The 25,439-nt window shown below is 42.7% G+C and overlaps 1 protein-coding gene across 1 annotated transcript in view; it reads left to right on the top strand.

Moving 5' to 3' along the window:
• The first annotated feature begins 4,325 nt into the window (after positions 1–4,325).
• Positions 4,326–25,439, top strand: part of entpd1 (ectonucleoside triphosphate diphosphohydrolase 1) — a 61,481-nt gene continuing 40,367 nt past the window's right edge. Inside the window, exon 1 of the mRNA XM_008106497.3 lies at positions 4,326–4,517. Within this exon, the coding sequence (XP_008104704.2) occupies positions 4,502–4,517 (16 nt within the window). The 5' untranslated portion in view covers positions 4,326–4,501. The remainder of the gene's footprint in view (positions 4,518–25,439) is intronic.

Below are 25,439 nucleotides of genomic sequence, written 5' to 3'. Positions count from 1 at the left end.
TGTATTTGTGAGCAGACTAATTACAGGTTTTCTTTGTGGCGTGTGCTGTCAATATACACAAAATTGTAACCATGGAAAAAGGCCCTAATTAGCCTTCTCAAAATAAAAGCACACACACACAAGTTGGAAAAATAAGCAATTGATTGTGTTAAGTGTGGAGAAAGGAGTGTAGTTAATACTTTTTGTTTATAACACCTTTATAGTTTAATGTCACCCATTCGGTCTGAAGCAACAAAACAAGTTGAGCTGACCCTGTGTCATTCTCATTTGCCATCTTTCCTCTTCTTCCAGGATGGTCACAAGATCAGAGTTGTGATATGACCTAATTTGCAGGTAATTAAATTTTCACACTCTGTAGGTGGAAATGTTTTCCTTTTTTCCTTGTTCTGAACCTAAAATTGTGTGTAAAGTAAGACAGATAATATAATCATCAACCTTTATCAGCCTCCTCTTCCTCTTTATTCTCTTTTGTCAGAAAACTTCTATACCCAACAGAACTGTTTGTATTCTGGGAGTGGGCTTACCAAGCAGACAATTTTAAGAAGAAAAGGAGGACCTGAGACTGAAGCAAAAATAGTGACATTTATCTGTAGAGCAGAATTAGCCTATTTTTAGAAGTGGACAATAAGAAAACAATCAAATGTCAAACCACAGTTCAGACTCACCGTGCTTTGTTTGCCTTTGCATATCGAGTGTGAAACTGCAGTTCTCTGCAAATCTGATATCTCAGTTTAGATCTTGTGATCATTCTGGAAGGGAAGTACAAGAAAGGTGGGTGCCTTAGGCTCCCTCATAACATTCAAAGAGTAGTTTGGAAACATGTCAGGGTCCAGACAACATCTATTGTTAGTTTCGATTAGAGCAAACCATTAATTAATTGAAATTCCTTATGTGTTGATTCAGCATTCAACATAAAATATCAAATGTCCTCAGTAAGTAGCTTGGTAAGTAGCTCTTTCTTAGCAAGTGTTTAAAGCTACAGGCAATGCAGTTGCTGTTCCCTGCTTTTGGTTTAAAATTATTTAGCTGCTTGTGCTTCCTTTATTTTTATCAGTTGTAAATGTATTTATTTATACAATGCTTTTGACACAAAATAAATAACCATTCAACAATTGATTGAATGGGTCTACTCTAGTTGGGACTAATCAACAGGATGCCAACCAATGGGCTGCAGCACTAATCTTATTTCAAAGATGGAGTGCATAGGTGGCATATCTTGCCTTGTTTCAGTTTGACACCACTTTAACTGCTGTGACTCAATGCTATGAAATCCTCGGTAGTTTGTTGGGGTTCCAGCACTCTTTGAGGGGAGATGCTGTAAAACTACAACTTTCAGGATTCCATAGCAGTGACTATGGATTAACCTATCTAAATTATCTGACTGACTTTTTTTACACTTGTCACTCTACTGCTCCTGCTTTCATCTTGTAATTTAATCCCATTTTACCAAACGTATTATTTCATCAAGTTTTATGGTGTTTTAATTTATTTTAGTTACGGTAACTATTACAGGAGCTTTAGGATAGTGGTTAGTGTCTATTTGTCATGTATGTTTGCTTTTGTTTTTTTTATTGTTGACATGGTCAGTGGACTAATCAATAAACAGATCTATCACAGCAATGAAAAAGTTATGCCACACTGCATTAATTCTGCACCCTCAGACAGCCTATGCAATGAAGGGGCAAAGATTAACTTTAAAAGGATAAAAGCCGATTGGTATATTCAATAACCAGGTTCGATTAATCTAGGCTTCTTTACACAGCTTGTTTGGAACCTGGTTGTAGAACAGGCTCCCAAGCCTTTCACTATTAATTTGTTAATGTACATATTTGCTAACCTGTATTCTATGTGCATGTTGATTTGCCAGTTTGACTGTACCTCTTTGGTGGGGGAAGGGTTACATGTGATTTACTGAGCATGTTCAGACTCAGGACTCCATTTTGTATTCAGTTTGCTTCACACTTCAGTGGAAGTGGATGTGTGTGATTATGGACTTCAATGTGTTAAGTCTGTTCTACACCTCAGTGGAGGTGGATGCATGTTGCTGTTTTGGACTTCAATGCAGAAGTATGACTCATGGACTTCAGTGAGTACAACTGTACTTAAAGACTATGGAGTATTGATTAAGAATGGTACCCTGTGTACTCAACACAGAGAGAACTACATCCTATCTATAACTGAACCTTAATAAGAAATGTGCCTGTATGGTGAATTAATACAAGATGTTTATGAGTAAACAAGATACGTTAATTTTCAAAGAATATTTTTTTAAATCTCTGAGTGCATATTTTAAACTAGTGGTTCTCAACCTGTGGGTCCCCAGATGTTTTGGCCTTCAACTCCCAGAAATCCTAACAGCTGGTATAGTGACTTGGATTTCTGGGAGTTGTAGGCCAAAACACCTGGGGACCCACAGGTTGAGAACCACCGTTTTAAACTAAGAGGTTTCAAGGGAGTGTATATCTTTTGGGCAATTACAACTACAACTGCAATTTCAACTTCAAAGAAACAATATCCCCTGATAACCAAATGTATTTTTGTCCTTGGCAGTTCAAAGTCATGGTTCTTCAGTTTAACAGCTGAGTTACCTGTGTGCCATGACATGAATGCTTATGAATATCACTTGTTCAAAGAGTCAACAAGGTCATGCTTTCCTTGACTAGTGGTTTTCAAAATGTTTATTCCTTTTCAATAAGGTTATGATTGCTATTTCTAAAGGAATATGTGCCCAGAGACTGGGTGCAGTTATTTCCAATAGGTTAATGGCCAAGTAGCAAGAACAGACCATGGAACAACAGATTGGTTCAGGCTTGGAAAAGGAGTACGGCAGGGCTGTATCCTCTCACCCTACCAATTCAACTTGTATGCAGAATATATCATGTGACGTGTGGGGCTTGATGAATCCAAGGCTGGAGTTTAAATTGCTGGAAGAAACATTAGCAACTTTAGATATGCAGATGATACCTCTTTGATGGCTGAAAGTGAGGAGGAGCCGAGGAGCCTTATCACCAAGATGAAAGAAGAAAGTGCAAAAGCTCGGCTGTAGTTAAACATCAAGAAAACCAAGATCATGGCAACCACACCTATTGATAACTGGCAAATAGCGGGAGAAAATGTGGAGGCAGTGACAGACTTTGTATTTCTAGGCACAAAAATTACTGCAGATGCAGACTGCAGCCAGGAAATCAGAAGGAGAAGAGCAATGACCAACCTCGATAAAATAGTGAAGAGTAGAGACACCACACTGGCAACGAAGGTCTGTGTAGTTAAAGCAATGGTATTCCTCATAGTAATCTATGGATGCAAGAGCTGGACCATAAGGAAGGCTGAGCAAAGGAAGATAGACGCTTTTGAACTGTGGTGTTGGAGGAAAATTCTGAGAGTGCCTTGGACCGCAAGAAGATCCAACCAGTCCATACTCCAGGAAATAATGCCCAACTGCTCACTGGAGGGAAGGATATTAGAGGAAAAGAGGGAGTATTTTGGCCACATAATGAGATGGCAGGAAAGCTTGGAGAGACAATGATGCTGGGAAAACAGAAGGAAAAAGGAAGAGGGGCCGACCAAGAGCAAGATGTTGAATGTTTTTATGTTGAATGTTTTTATATTGTGGAATGATATTTTAAACTGTAAGTCGCTCGGAGCGCTCTGGTGAAGAGCAACTAATTAAGAAATAAAGTGAAGTGAAGTGAAGATGGATGGATGGTATCCTTGAAGTGACTGGCTTGACCTTGAAGGACCTGGGGATGGTGACGGCCTACAGGGAGGTCTGGCGTGGTCTGGTCCATGAGGTCATTAAGAGTCCGAAGCGACTGAACGAATAAACAACAACAAATGGGATTTCCAATACAGGCATGAGCAAACTTCGGCCCTCAAGGTGTTTTGGACTTTAGCTCCCGCAACTCCTGCCCATGACTCAGAATCCCATTCTGCTAAGTGTATTCTTGTCATCCGTTTGCAGCAGGCCATAGTTTATTCACAGCTGTGTTTCCTTGCTTCGCTAGGTTATATGCAAGCCTGACTCTTATGTTGACGGTGCAGGAGATCGGATACATTCATAACGGGACACACGCGGAAAGAAACAAGTTCTTAAAACATTGGAGATGGGACAGAAAGAGCGACAAGCCTAGAAGCCGGGGAGGATGGGGAAAGAAAGCGAGAAGGGGAGCGTGTGCGTCTTCGGAGAGAGCAACACCGGGCTGATCCAAGGGAGGGGTGGGCGACTTCATCTCTTTGGGAGGCCCCTCGGGGTAGGGGACACTGGCCGAGGAGGCTGCCGGCCGGAGATAACGTCCTCCCCAGGCTGCGAGAGAGAGAGAGAGAGAGAGAGAAAGAGAACTTGGAGGTTCCTTCTGAGTCATGCAGAGTTGAAGTAACCCCTCCCACAGCCCTGGACTGTTAAATAGCCCTGCTGCCTGCATGTGCCCCTCTCAGAGCCAGCAGGAGCTGAGCAAAAGGAGGCCGAGGGAAGGAGAAAGAGGGGGAGCTGGAGAGGGCACTGATGGACCAGCCAAAGGGTAAGAGGAGAGGGGCAAGGATCAAGGCGCTCTGAATGGGAAGCAGCCGAAACCAGGCATCTCCCCCTCCTTTCATTCCCAGGGCACCTTCCAACCCAGACCAAGAAGTGGAGGCGAGGAGTGGGGGGTGAGGGGGACTTGGAGGAGTTTGCTGGCTGTGATGTCAGCCTCCACACAGACAAAAGTTGGACGAGTTCATGAATATTCATCTCAAGTGTGGAAGCATTCAGCCTTGCCATTCAGGAGCGGGCTCATTCAGAGCCCCTTCTGCCGCCATCCAAATGCATCAGCACCCGCTTGCAGGAATGGACACGGTTATGTGTGTGTGTGTGTTGCTTCTGAGATGTTGAATTCGCTGTTAAGGAGATTTATTTTGGACTCAGGGACATGCAGATTTTCTGCATTCCTTCCTTTCTTTCTGTGAAACTGGCATGAGTTTCTGCTCCAAGTTTAGATTGTGCTGAAAGAGAGCAATAGAAATGTGCGCATATGTGAGAGGCTGTCCTGCCTCTGAAGGTCAGAGACCGATAAAAAGGGATTGCGGACATTGGTGTTTGGGACAGGTAAAAGTGACTTTATGGAAAAATATGCAGTACATATTTTTAAAAGATCTGAGTGTGTTGGAGTGGAGAGGATTTTAGATGTGTGCTTGAACATGGCTAATGTATTGGGGAGGAGATGACAACTTTCCTTCTGTAGTGTTTTCACTCAACAAGTTCTGTTTTGTGATTTTTAGCATGGTTGCTTTGTAGATTTGCAATGTCTTCAGCAATCCATACTGCGTTAATAACAATTGCATGTGACAGAGGCCCCCCACGTACACTGCTGTATAACGGCACTGAATTGCATCATATGAGTCTACAATGACCATATGGCAGAAGATGGGGCCACAAATTTGTGAGAGAGGCTCAAAGGTGAACATCATGTGAACAGTTTTTTGCAGCTTTTGATTCTTAGTGATCTAGCATCCAAAAAAAGAGCAGAAATATTAAGAATGGATACTGACAGGTGTATTGAAAAATACTTTGCTCAGTGGTATTGCTTGGTATGTAGATGGGTTCAGGGTCAGTCTTGGCCTTTGAAGTTACACAGGTTGGGTCATGGGCGAAGAAGGGAAAATCCTCTGTCCGAGACTGCTGTCACTACTTAGATAGATGGACAAATACTATGTCCTACTGGTAGTAAGGTAAAGGTAAAGGTTTTCCCCTGACATTAAGTCTAGTCGTCTCCGACACTGGGGGTTGGTGGTCATCTCCATTCCTCAGCTGAACAGCCAGTATTGTCTGTAGACACCTCCAAAGTCATGTGGCCAGCATTACTGCATGGAGCACTGTTACCTTCCTGCCAAAGCAGTACCTATTGATCTACTCACACTTGCATGCTTTCGAACTGCTAGGTTGGCAGATGCTGGGGCTAACAATGGGAGGTCACCCCTGCTCCTCGGACTTGAACTTACTGGTAGTAGTGATCCCATATTCACATACACAGGGTAATCCCAGCAGAGTATTTGAAGTGCATGGGGCATGAGAGTTTTCTGTGACTTAGATTTTTTTCCTATAAGGTGGACTTTTTCTTTCTTGGAGGTTTTTAAATTGAGGCTGGGTCTGTTGCATGGATGTTTAGGATCAAGTGCTTCTCTGGCATGGGGGGACCAACCTTTTTTCCTCAATGCATGAGATACTAAATTTGAGCCCATTGGGTACAAACAGTTTCGTGTAAACTAGTTAGGGACCAACAAGCAATGGTTCAGGAACCAGCATTTGTCCAGAAACCACCTCTTTGAGAAGCACTGTTTTAGGTGTGAATTCCTGAAAGATGTGGAGGTTTGACTAGATAGCTTTTGGAGTCTTTTATAAAAAAAACACTACAGTTCTATGACTTAAGAAGAACAAGAATGGGGAGAAAACTGTGGCAGCACCTTTAAGTCTAACTGATATTTATTTTTGAATTAGTTTGAATAGATATAAATCCACTTCTTCAGAAGCAAAACTGAGCTGTATTAGCATCTCAGATATAAAACATTATTTATACAGTGGAATAGGATGTAATGCAATTTGTCCTATTGCCACAACTATAAATATGCTTTATACCTGAGATCTGAATACTAAGAAATCTTGCCTCCAAAGAAAAGAATTTATATCCATGAAAACTCAAGCAAAAACAAAAACCCAATTATTCTTAAAGGTGCCTCCATTCTTCTCTTTCTCCTTGTTCATTGAAAGTTTTGTGTGTGTCTAAGATTCCTTCCTAAGATATAGCAGTGTCAAGGTTACTATCTTCAGCAAGTAACTGAAGTTGGGCTTTCACAAATTTTTCTGTTACCTTTCTCACATCTGATTGGCCACCCAGGAAATTGTGTCATTGAACTTGCCTGCCGCAGACACAGACAAAGCAGTAGCTCCTTTATTTTGTTGGGGGAAGCCTCTTTTTTTGTGGTAATCTAGTTTCCGGGCTTTGTGCAGGAAATGCAAAAGGAGAAGTTTTTCTGCAGACAGATAGGGTTACCCTTTTAAACCATTGTTAGTCACAAGTTTTGAATACAAGAGAAAATAAATTATGTTTGCCAGTGCTAAGTATCTTCTCTTGCTCCTCACAGAAATTACCTTGGAAAACAACAGAAGAGAGGGGACTCTCCTTTTCATAATACCTTACTCAATAGGATTTCCTTTTAATGGCAAACCAGAGCAGAAGTGTTAAGAAGGTTGGAAGAGACCACAAGGGCCATCCAGTCCAACCCATCCTGCCATGCAGGAACACACTGCTGACAGATGGCCATCCTGCCTTTGCTTTAAAAAACTTAGAAAAGGAGACTCCAGACAGCAAGTTCCACCATCGAACAGCTCTTACCATCAGGATTTTTTTCTTAATATTTAGGTGTCCGAATCTCTAGAGCAGGATGGGAGCAGTATGCCTGGTCTATTTGTTACTTGGTAACTAGAGATTAACTGAGCCCCTGATGGTGCAGCGGATTAAACTGCTGAGCTGTTGAACTTGCTGTCTGAAAGGTTGGCGGTTCGAATCCGAGAAGCGGGGTGAGCTCCCACTGTTAGCCCCAGCTTCTGCCAACCTAGCAGTCCAAAAACATGCAAATATGGGTAGATCAATAGGTACTGCTCTAGCGAGAAGGTAATAGCACTCCATGCAGTCATGCTGGCCACATGACCTTGCAGGCATTTATGGATAATACTGGCTCTTTGGTTTAGAAATGGAGATGAGCACCACATCCCAGAGTCTGACATGACTGGACTTAATGTCAGTGGGAAACCTTTATCTAGAGATTAACTACTATGTGGACAATGCAGGGCTGTGAGATGAGTATCAAAAACTGCTGACAATTGTGTCTTTTTCGCACTACCCAATTATAGTAAGTACATATTATGATTTCATCTTAGCTGCCATCATTCCATCCTCTGGAAGCCTTAGAATTCACAGCTGGAGACCTCTAACACCTTCCGAACTACACATCTCTGGCTTCCTTGGGATGTTGCCATTGCAGTTAAAATGGAATTGTGGTGCTATAATTGTGTAGTGTGAAAAAAGTCTTTGGTTGATGCAATTGCACTAACAGCATACCATCAATTTCATTAAAATCCTAGTGAGGTTTCTTCCAGTTCTGACTTATTCTCCTGTATCTCATTAACTTAAGAATTCTGTACTACATTAGGCACTTCAGTCAAACTGGATCTAAGCACCCAGTTTTGCTTTCCTCCTGACACTGAAATCTAGATTTGTTCATTTCTTTACATTTCTATTCAACCTCTCCACTAAAAATGGCACTTTGGATAATCCTACAAATATTAAATGCACAATAATGATGAAACCATTAACATCAGGAAAGTAACCAGTAGACATCAAAACAGTTTTAAAGGGCATTTTGAGGAAATATGTCATTATACCCTTCCAAAAGGTAGTAAAAGGAAGATCTGATTGTCAATGTTTGCAGAGTGCATTTCACAATTAGGGATTTCGTACAGTACTGCAGGCAGTGTGGTGTAATGGTTTGAGTGTTATTGGACTATGATTTGGAAAACAGAACTCAGTTCCTGACTTGACCAAGAAAACCCACTGAAAATCCACATTTTCTGCTTCAAACTGAAATATATGGCAGTGTGGACTCAGATAACCCAATTCAAAGCAGATATTGTGGGATTTTCTGCCTTGATATTCTGGGTTATATAGCTGTATGGAAGGGCCCTGGGTGACCTTGGACAAGTCACAAATTCTTAACCTCAGAAAACCCCATGTTAGGTTCACTTCAGGTCACCATAAATTGGCAGTAACTTGAAAGCAAACAACAAACAACAAAATACGAGTATTCTCTTGTCTGGATCTCTTCTCCGTATTGGTGATTGGGAATAATAGTGTCCAAATGATAGGTTGTGATATCAAATAAACTGCAGATCTTCTAGCTACAACATCTGACATTTTTGTTTCTTTCCCCATCTCGCCCTATTTGTTCCATGAGCCCAAATTCTTTAGAATGCAAGGCTTTAGCAACATTTGGGGTAGCCTTAAATAAAAGAATTTCCCAACTGTTTCTTTTGTCAACATGGTTATCTTGAATATTTTGTTTTGTGTATGTAACATTGTCTTTGAGACATCTCCCATTTGGTTTATGCAAGCTATTCACTGGAGATAATATTTACTCTAAACATAAGTGCTACTCTGTGATGGATTTAAGTACTCCTGGCATCTCCCCATATGGGCTGCTGAGAGAATAGCAATGTTTCTAGAGAGAATAAAATTTACCATAATACAAAACATGACAGACCTATGATAGGCTCATGTCTGGCAAAACAGCTCCCTAATTACTAGTTTCTTACCGGATTTGTATTCAGTTATCATGTTTACTGTATTATCTGTTCTGCAGGTTAGGCATCCCACAAAATGTTTAGAAGGCTCCATCATGTCCTCAACTAGAACTGAGACAGATTTGAGTTTGCCAGCGACTCAGAATGTTAAGATAATTCAGTATTATGTATTTATATGAGATAGTTCAGTCTTGTTCTGTTTGGAATAAATGGTAGAAAAATCTCCAAATCCTGTTTCAGAATGAGATATTTATCATTATCAAAATGATAGTGTGTCAGGTATCTCATACTGAAGCTGCTTTTGGAAAGGGAAGGAAAAGAAGGCTTGGGAAAAATGTAAGTGATGGGGTTTATAAAAATTTCTTTACTGTTTTCTTTTATTGTGTTAGAAGTGACTTGAGAATATACTGCAAGTCCTTCTGGTGTGAGAGAATTGGTTGTCTACAGAGATGTTGCCCAGATATGTTACTATCCTGCTGGGAGGCTTCTCTCATGTCCCCACAAGCTAGAGCTGACAGACGGGAGCTCACCCTGTTTCGCAGATTCAAACTGCCAACCTTCAGGTCAGCAACCCAAACTTCAGGTCAGCAATTCAGCTGGCACAAGAGTTTAACCCATTGCACCACTATGGCTCCTTTAACATTTTTTAGACTTATAAATCCACTGAATATAAGAAGTGGAAAGAATCTTATATCCTAAAAATTCTTCAACACAAGGCAAAGTATTGTTTTTCATATTATTGTCTGGTTCTGCAATTACCGTAGAATTCAGCTGGAGATTTATAGACTCCATTTGCCTTTTATGAGGAAAAAACCCTGAACGATTTTTCATGATTCTTAACAAGTTTTCATAACAACAGTAACATGTAATGGAAACCTTGGCCAGGAATCCTATAGGGCCGATGCTGTTCTGTGACATTCTGAAGCATGATATGGTTAAAATCAGCTAGCATTTGAGACACAGCCCTTTTAGGCTATTTCACATTCAGTATCAGACCAACTGAAAGGAACATTTCAGTGCAAAGTGACTCGGGAACCCTGTCTAGTTGGAAGCCTGAAATGAAAATGTCTAGATGCAGTGCACAAAACTGGAAAGATCTTTCCAGTACACTTAGTTCTTGAGACCAACTTCTCATTAGGAAAGAGAAGATTGCTTGTGTTGATAGAGCTTGAGAAAATAACTTCTTTAGATTAAAATTATCAGAATTCCCCAGCAGCTGCTATTTTCCCTAGCTCTGTCATCTACATATATATTTTGTATGAATAAGAAATCAGAAGAAAAATAGTTGTTCAAAAAAGGAAATATATTTTAATAGAAATTTAAGGTAAAGGTAAAAGTTTTCTCCTGACATTAAGTCTAGTCGTGTCCAACTCTGAGGGTTGGTGCTCATCTCAATTTCTAAGCTGAAGAGCCAGCATTGTCTGTAGACATCTCCAAGGTCATGTGGCCGGCATGACTGCATGGAGTGCCGTTACCTTCCCACCAGAGTGGTACCTATTGATCTACTCACATTTGCATGTTTTCAAACTGCTAGGTTGGCAGAAGCTGGGGCTAACAACGGGAGCTCACCCCACTCCCCAGATTCAAACTGCTGATCTTTTGGTCAGCAGGTTCAGCAGCTCAGCGCTTTAACACGCTGCACCATTGGGGGCCCCTAATAGAGATTTAGCTATTCATAAAACAGAAACTCTGGATTAACTATTAATCAAGGATACTAATAATATAGTTTGGGAAAATAAATGAATGAAAAGGTGACAACATAGGGAGTTAAAATAACATGTATAACATGTAACATGTACAGTTGCTGGAATGTGGTTTTGAAGATAATCCTATGCAATGGTTATCTAAGTATCTGTTATCTAGTTTGGATATATCTAACAGAGAGATGAATCTTTGTAATTCAATTAAATAGAAGGCCAATTGTGATAAGATAGATTTCCCCACCAACTTTCTACCACCTTGTAGTACTTCCTGTTCTAATTCATAAGAGCAATTTAATTCAGTCTTTCTGCAGTAATTCTTTTTCATTTTTGTTCTCAAAGATCAATAACAACAGCAAAGCTTCTGAATGGTGGACACTTTTATGTGATATTTGACTCAACGCATTTAAGACATTTCTCCAAAATCTTTTCACTTCAGGACAATAAATCCACATGTTGCAGTAAAATGCTAATTTCTTTATATCATGGCCAGCATTTTGGGAAGAATAGTTATTTATTTTGTTTAGTTTTTCTGTGCAAAAGTGTCATTTATCAATTAATTTTAAGGTGTTATGTCTGTATTGTTCTAATGCGGATCTAATAAGGTCAGGAATGCTAAATTCTCTTCCATAGCATTTCAGTGAATGATTTTGATAGCTGATTCCTATGCTGCCTTAAATCAGTTTGCATCTCTGTGTAAAAAGTGCATTAGAATCGTACATAGGTTAAATACTAGTTTCTTGGGACATCTACTGATATGACAGTGACTAGTGAGTATGGCTGGAAGCAAGTAATTATGTCCTTTGGCAGGCAACTGACAGTGATTTTTCAATGCTGCATTTCCCTGCAATTTCTAGAAGGACAACTGCTTTCAAATATAGGCCATTATTTGTATGCAGTTTATAAAATGTTCCAGGTGTGCATACATAAGGTCACAGCAAACCAACTTGAGAAGATATGAAAAATGCCATTTACTCCAGAATGCTATGTATTCCAAATCAGCTGTTGCACAATAATAAAACAAAACATGAGTGTTTGATTTTGCAGTCTCAACGACTTGAAGTTATTTTAAAATAAGAGAGATGCTTTCAACACAAAGGTCACTAAAGAAAACAACCCAGTATACTAGCAGATTAGGAAGAAAGCTCTGACTGAAAGTGAGGCATGCATCTTTTGATTTCTGTCTGAAAGTTGCACAGCAAATTCAGAACTTCAGGGCAGCCAATTGTTAGGCGATTAGTTTGCCGATCTTGTTCTTGTTATAATTTTACTGCCAGGTATCCTGGCAATATAATGTTCTTTCCCTCATGCACCAAATAAAAAGCCTGTGTTTGATTACTGTGCACTAGATCATGGGTTACAGTCCTTAGTATCCTTTAGTCAGTGGCACCCTCCAATTAGATGGATTGGGATGCCATTTATTCTTCTCCTCGGGCATTGAAAAATCCTGGGTTTAGCCTTTTTTGCATCATTATACGATAGTTCTACTTAGCAAGAGACAGGGTGTTATACCTTCAGTATTTACTGACTCCTTCATAGCAATATTCACCTTGGTTGCACTCAGAGTTTTCCTGTGTATTTTTAGCTACCATTGTTTGGTTTCTAATTGGTCCTCGCCTGTGGAATTATTACTAGCCTTTGTTCACTCACCTTTTTCCAGAGATGCCATTGTTGTCAAGACATTATAACCCAATGTTTTCTTTATTCTCTTCCAGTGCTCCCCATCCAACCTGAAGTTGAATTTATATTTGCCTGCATATATTTTGTATAATGCAGAGAGCGGTACTGATTCCAGAAAATGCTGGATTTGATAACAGTAATTTCTACCCCTCTTAAAAAGATAATGTATAAATCATTTAGAATTTCTATCTGTCTGTGTTATTTCTTACATAGGATTATTTTCTGAATTAAGACAATCACATTTTCAAAATATGTTACAGCATTTTAAGATTTAAATATGTATTACTTAGGTAAAGGTATTCCCCTGGCATTAAGTCTAGTTGTGTCCGACTCTGGGAGTTGGTGCTCATCTCCATTTTTAAGCCGAAGAGCTAGCGTTGTCCATTAACATGGAGCACCTTTACTCTCTCGCCAGAACGGTACCTATTGATCTACCCACATTTGCATGTTTTCAAACTGCTAGTTGGCAGAAGCTGGAGCTAATAGTGGGGGCTCACCCTGCTCCCTGGATTAGAACCGCTGACCTTTCAGTCAACAAGTTCAGCAGCTTAACAGTTTAAACCGCTGTGTCACCGGGAACTCCTGCTTACTTCTACCTAATGCCACTAATGCAGAAGAGAAGGCTGAGAGGAGACATGATAGCCATGTATAAATATGTGAGAGGAAGTTATAGGGAGGAGGGAGCAAGATTGTTTTCTACTGCCCTGGAGACTAGGATGCGGAACAATGGCTTCAAACTACAGGAAAGGAGATTCCACCTGAACAACAGGAAGAGCTTCCCCTGACATTAAGTCCAGTCATGTCTGACTCTGGGTGTTGGTGCGCATCTCCCTTCCTAAGCCAAAGAGCCAGCATTGTCCATAGACACCTCCAAGGTCATATGGTCGGCATGACTGCATGGAGCACCGTTACCTTCCTGCCGAAGCGGTACCTATTGATCTACTCACATTTGCATGTTTTCAAACTGCTAGGTTAGCAGAAGCTGGAGCTAACAGAGGGAGCTCACCTCACTCCCCGGATTCAAACAGGATTCAAACTGCTGACCTTTTGGTCAGCAAGTTCAGCGGCTCAGGGGTTTAACCTGCTATGCCATCAGGGGCTGTCTTTCTATAATTTGTAGCAATTCAAGAAATGACCTGCAACTCTTAAATGCTAGCAGCATACCACTGATAAAAATTTCCTTACAGAGCATTTTACACATATTAGTTAACAGATAGACAACAGCTGGTGTTGCCATGTCACTTCAGGTCAACTTTGACTCATAGTGACCCTATCCTAGGGTTTTGTTTTGTTTTGGGGGGGGGGGTTGCAAGAATTGTTTGGAGGAGGTTTGCCATTATCTTCCCCTAAGACCAGTGGTTCTCAACTTGTGGGTCGCCAGGTGTTTTGGGAGTTGAAGGACAAAACATATGGGGACCCCAAGTTGAGAACCACTGCCCTAAGACTGAGAGAGTGTGAGTTATCCAATATCACCTATAGGGTCTCCATGGCTCAATGGAGATTCAAAACCCAGTCTCTTGGAATTTTTGTCCAACACTATTATGTGCCTTCAACTTGACTTTGGTTGATTCCAACCCTAATAATAATAATAATAACAATAATAATAATAATAATAATAATAATAATAATAATAATAATAATTTTATTTGTTACCCGCCTCTCCTCATGGCTCAAGGCGAAGTACAACACAGTTAAAATACATTACTATAAAATACTTTAAGGCTGAGAAGATTCCTATAGTAATAGTCCAACACTGACCATTACTTTCCAGTGCTACTACATTAATATCGGCTACCATATTACAAAGTAAACATGTTTTTCATTCAAAGGAAATTAAACCTGGCAGTGCTATCCTCAGGATGTCTCACTATCTGGAAGTACTTGGAGCATATAACTGTTACACAATCTTAACTAAGTACCAATAAAATGTCTGTCATGTATTTAACCCCAATTTGGAAGGGAAAGTTTAGATTGCTCAGTCACACCACTTTTTCCAGTGCTTTAAAAATGTCTCATTTTCTCTCTGTGTGTCCAACTTTCCCCCTTTCTCTTCAGCTTGTTTACTCTGCAATTTGAGCTTAAAGGGGAAAAGTTGTTTGTACTCTATTCAGTAGTGTGAGAAAGGAGAGGAAGGTGCAAAATCTTGCTCTTCTCTGTAGTGTTTTGGTCTTCAACTCCCAAAAATCCCAGCCATCTTACCAGCTGTTAAGAATTGTGGGAGCTGAAGTCCAAAACACCTGGAGGTCAAAATGTTGGGAACCACTGCAGGAAAAAACAAACTACTGCAGACTCTTCTAGCTTGCGTGTGTTTTTCTCATTAATAACTTTTGCCATTTTGACCGCACTCAGATGTTGCTTAGCCAGATATTGGCCCAGTTTCCATATGTGAAATGTTGTTGTTTATTCATTCTGTCGCTTCCGACTCTTCGTAACCTCATGGAGCAGCCCACATCAGAGCCCCCTGTCAGCTGCCACCCCCAGCTCCTCCAAGGTCAAATCAGTCACGTCAAGGATAACATCCATCCATCTTGCCCTTGGTCGGCCCCTCTTCCTTTTTCCTTCTGTTTTTCCCAGCATCATTATCTTCTCCAATGTATCCTGTCTTCCCATTATGTGGCCAAAGTACTTCATCTTTGCCTGTAATATCCTTAAGAGTATAAAAGGATAATATAGCCTAGAAAAGAAAACCCAGAAGGAAAATGTTTTGCCACAGCATATCTGTTCTTTTCACAGAAATTCACTGAGGAATTTGTACCAGAACAAACTCAGTGTTGGTAGCACCAAACTGGAAGAGAGGAAGAAAGGCTTTTGGCAAGGAGGCACATATTAGCAAAGCAGTTTAGGTACTGGTCCACGGGTACATCCAAGAAAATCCAAAGGATATTTGTTTTTTATAAGTTGCAGCTGGGGAAATAGGGTCACATCTGTGCCACATACACAATGCTATCCATATCTTATATCCACTAGGGATTTTGGATGAATGTGTGTGTTTCTCTGTCTATGGATAATGGTTGTATTTATTCTAGTGGACTGGAATCCAGGTTCAAGTCTTCACAGAGCCATGAAAATCAATAGACGAAATTATGCCAGTTATTGTCTTTCAGACTGACCAAACTGAAGTGTTGTGAAGATATAGGTGTGGAGGAAGAGAACCACCTGTGCTGCCTAGAACCTATTTGAGTAAAGGCAAAATGCAAGCTGATCTGGAAATATAATTTTATACTTTCCCTATATTAAAGCCTTCAAATCACCTTCAAATCACCTGCCAGCCTCACTGAAGCAATTATCAGAAGCAGGCCTCTTGCAGGAAATAGTTTTGAGTGTTCAGGAGTTGCACCTGTCAATATTAGCATGTGGTGTACCTAACACAATGAGCCATATGCTATAATAATAATGTTTGGCAGAAATCAAACAAGTCCATGATATTGCAAACAGAGTCTATTTCAGACACCATAGACAAATAAAATCTAGTCTCCTGCGGGTAAATAATGCTGCTCATGAGATTGATCTTTCTCTGAATCTTTTGTTCTTGTCTTAACGGGAGCTTCTGAACAACATCATGATTGGCCAGGAGGTTAATGCAGGCAATCTGCAAGTTACAAACACGATAAGTTCTGTAGGTTTGTTCTTAAACTGAATTTGTATTTAAGTGGGAACAGGTACATTTTTAAAGTGTAACTCCAGCTATACAAACACACACACGCTTTGGATAATGTTAAAGTGGTGTCAAACTGCATTCATTCTACAGTGTAGATGCATCCTCAGAGTATATGGAAGCTAATAGTCTCAATTCCCATAAAACTACTTGCCCTCTTCAGACCCATTCCAGCAAAAGAACCAGGAAAGTCCTGCCCACTGGGTCTTTTTTTGTGTGAGAAACAAGCAGACATTGTGTAGATGTGAGGGAGAGAGGGCAATGATAGTTTTGAAAACACCGGCAGAACTTGATATAATGCTGCAGAAGTGACCAGTGAGGCCTGGACAATGCAGAACAAAGTGAAACAAAGACATTCTTTAGAAGAGTATCTTGCAGATTTTCTCAAGGCATAAAGGAGAAGCTGGGCCATGCTCAATTGCCTCAACTTTTTCTCCCTGTGTGCATAGTTTGAAATGTCTTCACGCAATACTGCGCCACAAATGAAGGCTTATTTACATTTGGGAACGTTGAGTGTGCAGAGTTCCCAAAGGTTTGTACAATCTTATGTGCATAGGATCCTTCTCTGTGTGACATCAAGGACAAGCTAGTCTGCAAAGCCCTGCTTCCTCTTCATACATTTGGGACTTGGAGGTGTATCTACATTGTAGAATCATTTGCATTTTGGCTCTACTTTGACAGCCCTGACTCACCATAGGAGTTACAGTTTTCTTTGCCAAATAGTGCTGTTGCCTTACCAAACGACAGCATCAAGGATTCCACAGCATTGAGTCATGGGATTTAAATTGGTGTGAAACAGCTTTAATTCTACAATATAGATCCTTCCTTGGAAACAGGACTTCATGATTTCTGCTGATCAGGGTTGTAGCCAAGGGGGGAGGGGGAGGGGTTCAACCCTCCCCCCAAATTTTTCAGAATAAAAAACCCCTGGTTTACTCATGAATTTTGACTGATTAACCAAATTCCCATGAGTGTCCACTGAAGTTTATCGATGGAGCCTGATTTATAAATTATTTTGTATTATGGAACTACTCTTCATGATTTGCTAAAAAAAAAAAGTTTCAACCCCCCCGCCCCCCCCCCCCCCAAATTTATTTTCTGGCTACAGACATGCTACTGATATCCACAGAATTAATATTTTGTGATCCATAAGCAGAACTTTAAAATATGCCTTTTTGGACCTCAGATATATCCCAACCAACATGAATCAATAATTCCACAGTCTGAATCTCTCCCTAAAGCATTTTTCCAAGCTTAACTCACAATTTTATGTAAAATCAGAATTTGTTTTAATGACAGGAAAAAAAACATGTTTTAATTTTGAAGTTCTAGGAACTAACTTGCACATTTATTACCACTGGTATTGACAGTTCATTTGAAGCGGATCCCGTCAGCAACTGGCTCCTTTTGAAAGAAGTATTATTGCTGTTGTTTTTGTTTCCTCCAAAACATCAGTCGTACTGACTCTGCCAAGTGGAAATGAATCAAACCCAACGGGTTAATGGTTTCATCTTCTGTCTGTGCGTAAGATGAAGCAGTTATTGTTAAAGGATGACATCCTTTAAGGGGACAATTGGAGGCGGATACGTGAAAGAAAGTGAATGAACTCAGATCACCCGTGTAGTGCAGACATGGTGATCACTTCCAGTCTTTTGTACTCCCATCCCAACAGCTGTAGCAGATTATGGCAAATCCCGTTTCCTCACCAGGCATGAACACAGTTACATAAGGCGGTTGCATAGGCAGCATCGCAATTGCCTTCATGTTCCTGTTAAGTTAAAGATGCTTGGTCAGACAAATGCGTGTTGCTGTTTTTGGCAACAGCAAATCTCAGCATTTATAAAGAACAATAAGTACATCCAAAGAAAGAGCTAGTGGAAAAACGTTGCTGCTTTTCATGCACAAAGTTTGGCTTTTTTTGTTGGTTTTTGCTTTTTGTTTAAAAGCACACTGTCTCTTGACCAAATATTGGTTTGTTAGATGGCCTTTGAGCATTTTCTGGGGCCCAAAGAAAGGTGAATTCTCTAGAGAGAGATGCCCTGTGTTATCGTATTTATAACAGTGGGAGCCTGCCAATCGCTGGAGCTTACTTTAGAAAAGTAAACAGAATTATAGCTCCATGGTAATAGCTGCAGGAGTTCCCTTTTTAAAAGTCCCTTTAATTTCTCATGCTACAAATGCTCTGTATTGGAGAAGTTAATTTAAAAAGGGCTAATACATCACCTCAAGCCACTGAGGGATATTGGTTTAAGTGCTGGACCAGGACTAGCATTCTGGTAGAGCAGGGTTCAAATCCCTGCTTGGCCATGGAAAATCACTGGCTAACTTTAGGCAAGTCACATTCTCACAGCCTCAGAGGAAGACAAAGGCAAACCCTCTTTGAACAAATCTCGCCAAGAAAAAAACCCATTATAAGTTTGCCTGAGAATGCAGTTCAACACCACTTTAATTGCTGTGGTTCAATGTTATGGAAAGGGGCTGCGGTGGCAGAGTGGGTTAAACCCTTGTGCTGGCTGAATTGCTGAACTGAAGGTTGCTGGTTCGAATCCACCTGAACATTAGGAAAAACCTGAACATTAAGAAGAACTTCCTCACTGTGAGAGCTGTTCGGCAATGGAACTCTCTGCCTTGGAGTGTGTTGGAGGCTTCTTCTTTGGAGGCTTTTAAGCAGAAGCTGGATGGACATCTGTTGGGGTGCTTTGAGTGTGATTGAATTTATTGAATTTTGTTATTGGCATTGAATTGTGCCAGTTTTTGTAAGCTGCCTTGAGTCCCCCTGGATGAGAAAGGTGGGGTAGAAATGCTGTAAATAAATAAATAAAATAAATAAATTTTCCTGCTTCTTGGCAGGGAATTAGACTGGGTGGCCCATGAGGTCTCTTACAACTCTATGATTCTATGAATCCGCGAGACGGGGTGAACTCCTGTCTGTCAGCCCTAGCTTCCTATGTGAGGAAATGAGAGAAGCCTCCCAGCAGGATGGTAACACATTGTCTCCTGGGCAATATCTTTGTAGACAGCCGATTCTCTCACACCAGAAGCGACTTGCGGTTACTCAATTTGCTTCTGACACGATAAAGAATGTTATGGAACTATGAAAGTTGTAGTTTTCCAAAGTCTTTAGACTTATCTGCCAAAGAGTGCTGGCACCTCCCTCAACTCCAACTCCCTGTATTCTATAGCATTAAGCCATGGCAATTAAATTGGTGTCGACCTGCATTCATTCTACAGTGTAGAGATACACCCTTAGAGTCACTATAAGTCAGAAACAACTTGAAGACACAAGCAACAAGCAACACTTCACCTCTGATCTTGTCACCTCTGTATTCTAAAAGGAAAACTAGGGTGAGTGCCTCAGTTCAGGCTGCTTTGGTTCCAAGGCAGTAAAAGGCAAGGCTGTAAGTAGGAGGAAAGTGACCATCTTTGGAGAACATGATGATGCCTGCTGCACTGCCAGTGCTGCCATTTCTTTCAGAGATTGCAACACATCAGGGACATTGAGCACTGTCCCTAAGACAGGGTCATTCTAGTTTCAGAGCAGAGCTCAGGACTGTTACTTTTAACCTGTTATAACTTCCAGAATGCCCTATTTGTGGTCTAATAAGTAATTTTCCGACACTCTGAAAGGGTATATCCAAAACTGAGAGTGGTGAGTGATGAATACTCAACTGCTAGAACTGTTAAAAATGCTCTAATCACACACACTTTTAAACCTAGCCTTACTGGATATGAAAACGCTGAGCTAGATGGCCATTATTCTTGTGCTGAAATAGTTTTTGACTCTGGAAACCGGAGGAAGACATGAGCTCCCTTGTGTTCCCTTTTCTCAGATTTTTGGAAGGCTTCCCACATGAATCAGATTTAATCCTTGTAGTGCTGGAATCTTACCTTATCAGTCCAGTGTAATCAAAGCTGCAAAGTGAATACTTTTTTTAAAGGCCCCAAAAAAGGGAATTGTACATCCTTGATCTCATTCCATTGTAACCAGATCAGGGTTTTATTGGGTCGTAAGTCTTCTGGAAATGCCCTGCTCCTGCTCCTGTGGAATTGTTTGTTTGAATGTCAGGCTTACTCAAAGAATAAGCAACAACATAAAAATAATGGTGGTATAAATGTTTGTGGTTTACGCATAGACATATTGACAGATGACAGAACAGTGAGAGAAAAAATGCTAATATAACCAGAGAGCAAGTGACAGATGTCTGAATTGGCTGGTGTATGGCTTTCTAAGGAAAAGGGGGTGATTGAGATGAATTCATGGAACAAATGTGGCTATAGCCAGAAAAAATTAAGAAATGTTGTTCTCAGAAAAATTATAGAATCATAGAATCATAGAGTTGGATGAGACCTCCTGGGCCATCCAGTCCAACCCCCTCCCAAGAAGCAGAAAAAATACATTCAAAGCACCCCCGACAGATGGCCATCTAGCCTCTGCTTAAAAGCCTCCAAAAAAGGAGCCTCCACCACACTCCGGGGCAGAGAGTTCCACTGCTGAACAGCTCTCACAGTTAGGAAGTTCTTCCTAATGTTCAGGTGGAATCTCCTTTCCTGTAGTTTGAAGCTGTTGTTCCGTGTTCTAGTCTCCAAGGCAGCAGAAAAGAAGCTTGCTCCCTCCTCCCTATGACTTCCCCTCACCTATTTATGCATGACTCTCATCATGTCTCCTCTCAGTCTTCCCTTCTTCAGGCTAAACATGCCCAGCTCTTTAAGCCTCTCCTCATAGGGCTTGTTCTCCAGACCCTTGATCATTTTAGTTGCCCTCCTCTGGACACATTCCAGTTTGTCAACATCTCCCTTCAACTGCGGTGCCCAGAATTGGACACAGTATTCCAGGTGTGGTCTGACCAAGACAGAAAAGGGGGGTAGTATGACTTCCCTGGATCTAGATCAGGGGTCCCCAAAGTACGGCCCGCGGGCCACATCCGGCCCATCGGAGCCATTTATCCGGCCCCCGCGGTGGTGGCTCCTTCCTCCTCCGCCAAGAAAGGTGCATGTAGTGTGGAGAAGGAGGAAAAGGCACATGCCTTTCTTATCTCCATCGCCCCACAGGCACTTTTCCCACTGCCACTGCTGAGGAAGGGCCGCACGGGGCGAGGAAAAGGTGTGCGGCTTTCCTCCCTCACCCCAGGGGCAGCTTTCCCACCATCGAGGAAGGGCTGCACGGGGGGAGGAAAAGGCATTCCTCCCCCGCTGCGTGGGGCGCTTTCCCGCTGCCGCTGCTGAGGGAGGCAGCGGGAAAGGTGAGCGCAGGGTGAGGGAGGAAAGGTGCATGGCTTTTCCTCGCCCTGCACTCACCTTTCCCGCTGCTGCCGCCGAGGAAGAGCTGCACGAGGCGAGGAAAAGGCATGTGACTTTCCTCCCTCACCTCGCAGGCAGCTTTCCCGCTGCTGCCGTCGAGGAAGGCAGTGGGAAAGGTGCGCGTGAGGTGAGAGAAGTGAGAAAGGTGCACGCCATTTCCTCGTCACGCACGCAACTTTCCCGCTGTCGAGGAAGGGCCTCACGGGGCGAGGAAAAGGCGTGGGCCTTTCCTCCTTTCCTCCTCGCTACCGCTGAGGAAGGCCTGCACAGAACGAGAGAGGAGGGAAAGATGCGTGCCTTTCCTGCCTCCTCGCTCACCTCGCACACTCCTTTTCCTCCTCCTCCCTCACCTGGTATGCGCCTTCCTGCAATGGAGGAGGCGAAACAACAATAGAGGCATGCCCAGGGCCGGCCGGAGATATTTTTTAATGGGAAGCGGGGGTGCTGAAAAGCGCCCCCGCCACCGGCCCAGCCTCCCGCGCCCTGGCCCCGCCCAGCGTGCCCTTGCCCCGCCTCCCACGCTGCGTGGGAGGCGGGGCAAGGGCGATTAGTGAGGGGGGCGGGGCCAGAGTTGGCCCCGCCCCCCGCCCAGCGTGCCCTGGCCCCGCCTCCCACGCAGCGTGGGAGGCGGGGCCAGGGCACGCTGGGCGGGGGGGGCGGCGCCAGAGCTGGCCCCGCCTCCCACGCTACTCCCGCTCGCCCGTCTGGCCTTTTCTAGCAGGCCAGAAAGCAGCGGAGGTCCCTGTAGGCCGCGATTGCGGCCTGGAGGGACCTCTGCTGCTTTCTGGCCAGCTAGAAAAGGCCAGACGGGCCAGGGCGCACTGGGCGGGAGGCGGGGCACCGTCAGGGCGGTGCCCCGCCTCCCGCCCAGCCTGACGGCGCCCCCCCGGGCCTGCGCCCGAGGCGGCGGCGTCAGGTGCCTCAATAGTGGGGCCGGCCCTGGGCATGCCTGTGGTAAAAGGTAGAGGGCTCCCGTTTTATCTTGCCACACAGACTCCCTCCTTTGCAGCCCTGTCGTGGATTCATTTTTCTTGAAGGCTAGCAATTTCTTCCAACCCTGATTTTTAGTGTATTATTATTGTTGTTGTTGTTGTTGTTGGTCAGGGGTGCTTTATGTTTTGGTTCACAAAGGGAGAAAGGGGTTGGACTCTATGGCCCAAGGGGTCTCTTCCAACCATGTTTATTATGGTGTTGTTGTTGTTGTTGTTGTTGTTGTTGTTGTTATTGGGTGGCTATCTGTCAGGGGTGCTTTGATTATGATGTGATGCACAAAAGCAAAAGGGGGAGGGAGTAGTTGTCCCAAGGGGTCTCTTCCAACCCTCTTTATTATTTTGATGATAATGATGATGATGATGATTATTATTATTATTAACATTGAGACTGTATTTGTTCCTTTTTTGTTTTTGTTTTTACTTCAAAATAAGATATGTGCAGTACGCATAGGAATTTGTTCATAGCTTTTTTTTAAAAAAACTATAATCCGGCCCTCCAATGGTCTGAGGGACCGTGAACTGGCCCCCTGTTAAAAAAGTTTGGGGACCCCTGATCTAGATGCTATACTCCTATTTATGTAGGCCAAAATCCCATTGGCATTTTTTGCCGCCGCTTACTTACTTACTTACTTAGGCGATCCCTCGTCGTTCGAGGACGATGGTCTTCCAACCTTGGTATCTTGGGCGTGTGTTCTTAGGTGACTGAAGAGACCGATTCTTGACCCGCATATTCTCCCGCAGTGAGGACATCGGTTTCCAAGTGGAAGGCGGTCCCGGTCGGGGTTAGCTTGACGCTCCTTCCTCTTGGCACGTTTCTCCCTTAAGCCCTCCGTTCGTGCCTCTTCAAACTCCGCAGCACTGCTGGTCACAGCTGACCTCCAATTAGAGCGCTCAAGGGCCAGGGCTTCCCAGTTCTCAGTGTCTATGCCACAGTTTTTAAGGTTGGCTTTGAGTCCATCTTTAAATCTCTTTTCCTGCCCTCCAACATTCCGTTTCCCATTCTTGAGTTCAGAGTAGAGGAGCTGCTTTGGGAGACGGTGATCGGGCATTCGGACAACGTGGCCAGTCCAACGGAGTTGATGGCGTAAGAGCATCGCTTCAATGCTGGTGGTCTTTGCTTCCTCAAGCACGCTGACATTTGTCCGCCTGTCTTCCCAAGAGATTTGCAGGATTTTCCTGAGACAACGCTGATGGAAACGCTCCAGGAGTTTGGTGTGACGTCTGTACACAGTCCACGTTTCGCAGGCATAGAGCAGGGTTGGGAGGACAATGGCTTTGTAAACAAGCACCTTGGTCTCTCTACGGATGTCCCGGTCATCAAACACTCTCTGCTTCATACGGAAAAATGCTGCACTCGCAGAGCTCAGGCGGTGTTGTATTTCAGTGTCGATGTTGACTTTTGTGGAGAGGTGGCTACCAAGGTAGCGGAAATGGTCAACATTTTCTAATGTTGCACCGTTAAGCTGTATTCCTGGCTTTGCAGAGGGATTAGCTGGTGCCTGTTGGAAGAGCACTTTGGTTTTCTCGATGTTCAGTGAGAGGCCGAGCTTCTCGTATGCTTCTGCGAAGGTGTTTAGAGTGGCTTGTAGGTCTTCTTCTGAACGCGCACAGACTACGTTGTCATCAGCATATTGGAGTTCTATAACAGATGTTGTGGTGACCTTGGTTTTGGCTCTCAGTCTGCTGAGGTTAAATAGCTTGCCATCTGTCCGATAGATGATTTCCACTCCGGTGGGAAGCTTCCCATCAACAAGGTGAAGTATCATAGCGATGAAGATGGAAAATAAGGTGGGGGCAATAACACATCCCTGCTTGACACCTGATTCAACCTTAAATGGGTCACTTTGGGAGCCGTTGCTGTCCAAGACTGTTGCCGCCGCATTGCATTGTTGGCTCATGTTTAAGTTGTTGTCCACAAGGACTCCAAGATCTTTTTCACATGTACTGCTATTGAGCCAGGCGTCCCCCATTCTGTATCTTTGCATTTCATTTTTTCTGCCTAAGCAGAGTATCTTGCATTTGTCTCCATTGAACTTCATTTTATTTATTAGCCCATTTCTCTTATCTGTTAAGATTGTGTTGGATTTTGCTCATGTCTTCTGGAGTATTAGCTATTACTTCCCATTTGGTGTCATCTGCAAACTTGATGATCATGCCTTCTAGCCCTTCATAAGTCATTAATAAAGATGTTGAACAGAACTGGGCCCAGGAGGGAACCCTGCCGCACTCCACTCGTCACTTCTTTCCAGGATGAAGAGGAAGCACCCCTAAGCATCCTTTGGCTTCGTTCGCTTAACCAATTACAGATCCACCTAACCTTAGTTTGCCTAGCCCACATTTGACTTGTTTGCTTGCCAGAAGGTCATGGGGGATCTTGTTGAAGGCCTTACTGAAATCCAGATATGATACATCAGCAGCGTTCCCTGCATCTACCCAGCAGGAAATGGTCTTAAGAGAATAAAGCCATCCTCTTGATCCCCATGACTTGTCGTGAACAATGACTTATCCATAAATGCCCTTTAGGGCATGGATAGGCAACTATGGAGAAATCCAGGGAATAGGTTTTGCGTTTGTGACTTCTCCTGCCCCGTAGGCCCTATAAACACATTAGTAATGCACTAAAAGTGATATCATATGACTTCTGGCTGCAAATTTCAGCTGAAAGAGGCCTACTGGAGGGTGACCTCAGAGACAAGCAAGTAAAGGTGCTTTTCTTGCATTTGTGGTCCTTTGGTAATAATAAATTGCCAAAAAAATCACCTTTGGAAAACAAATTTGATTGAGAT

Source organism: Anolis carolinensis, chromosome 3 (genome assembly GCF_035594765.1).
Source record: "Anolis carolinensis isolate JA03-04 chromosome 3, rAnoCar3.1.pri, whole genome shotgun sequence".
NCBI classification, from domain to species: domain Eukaryota; kingdom Metazoa; phylum Chordata; class Lepidosauria; order Squamata; family Dactyloidae; genus Anolis; species Anolis carolinensis.
This window is presented reverse-complemented; position numbering and strand designations above follow the sequence as displayed.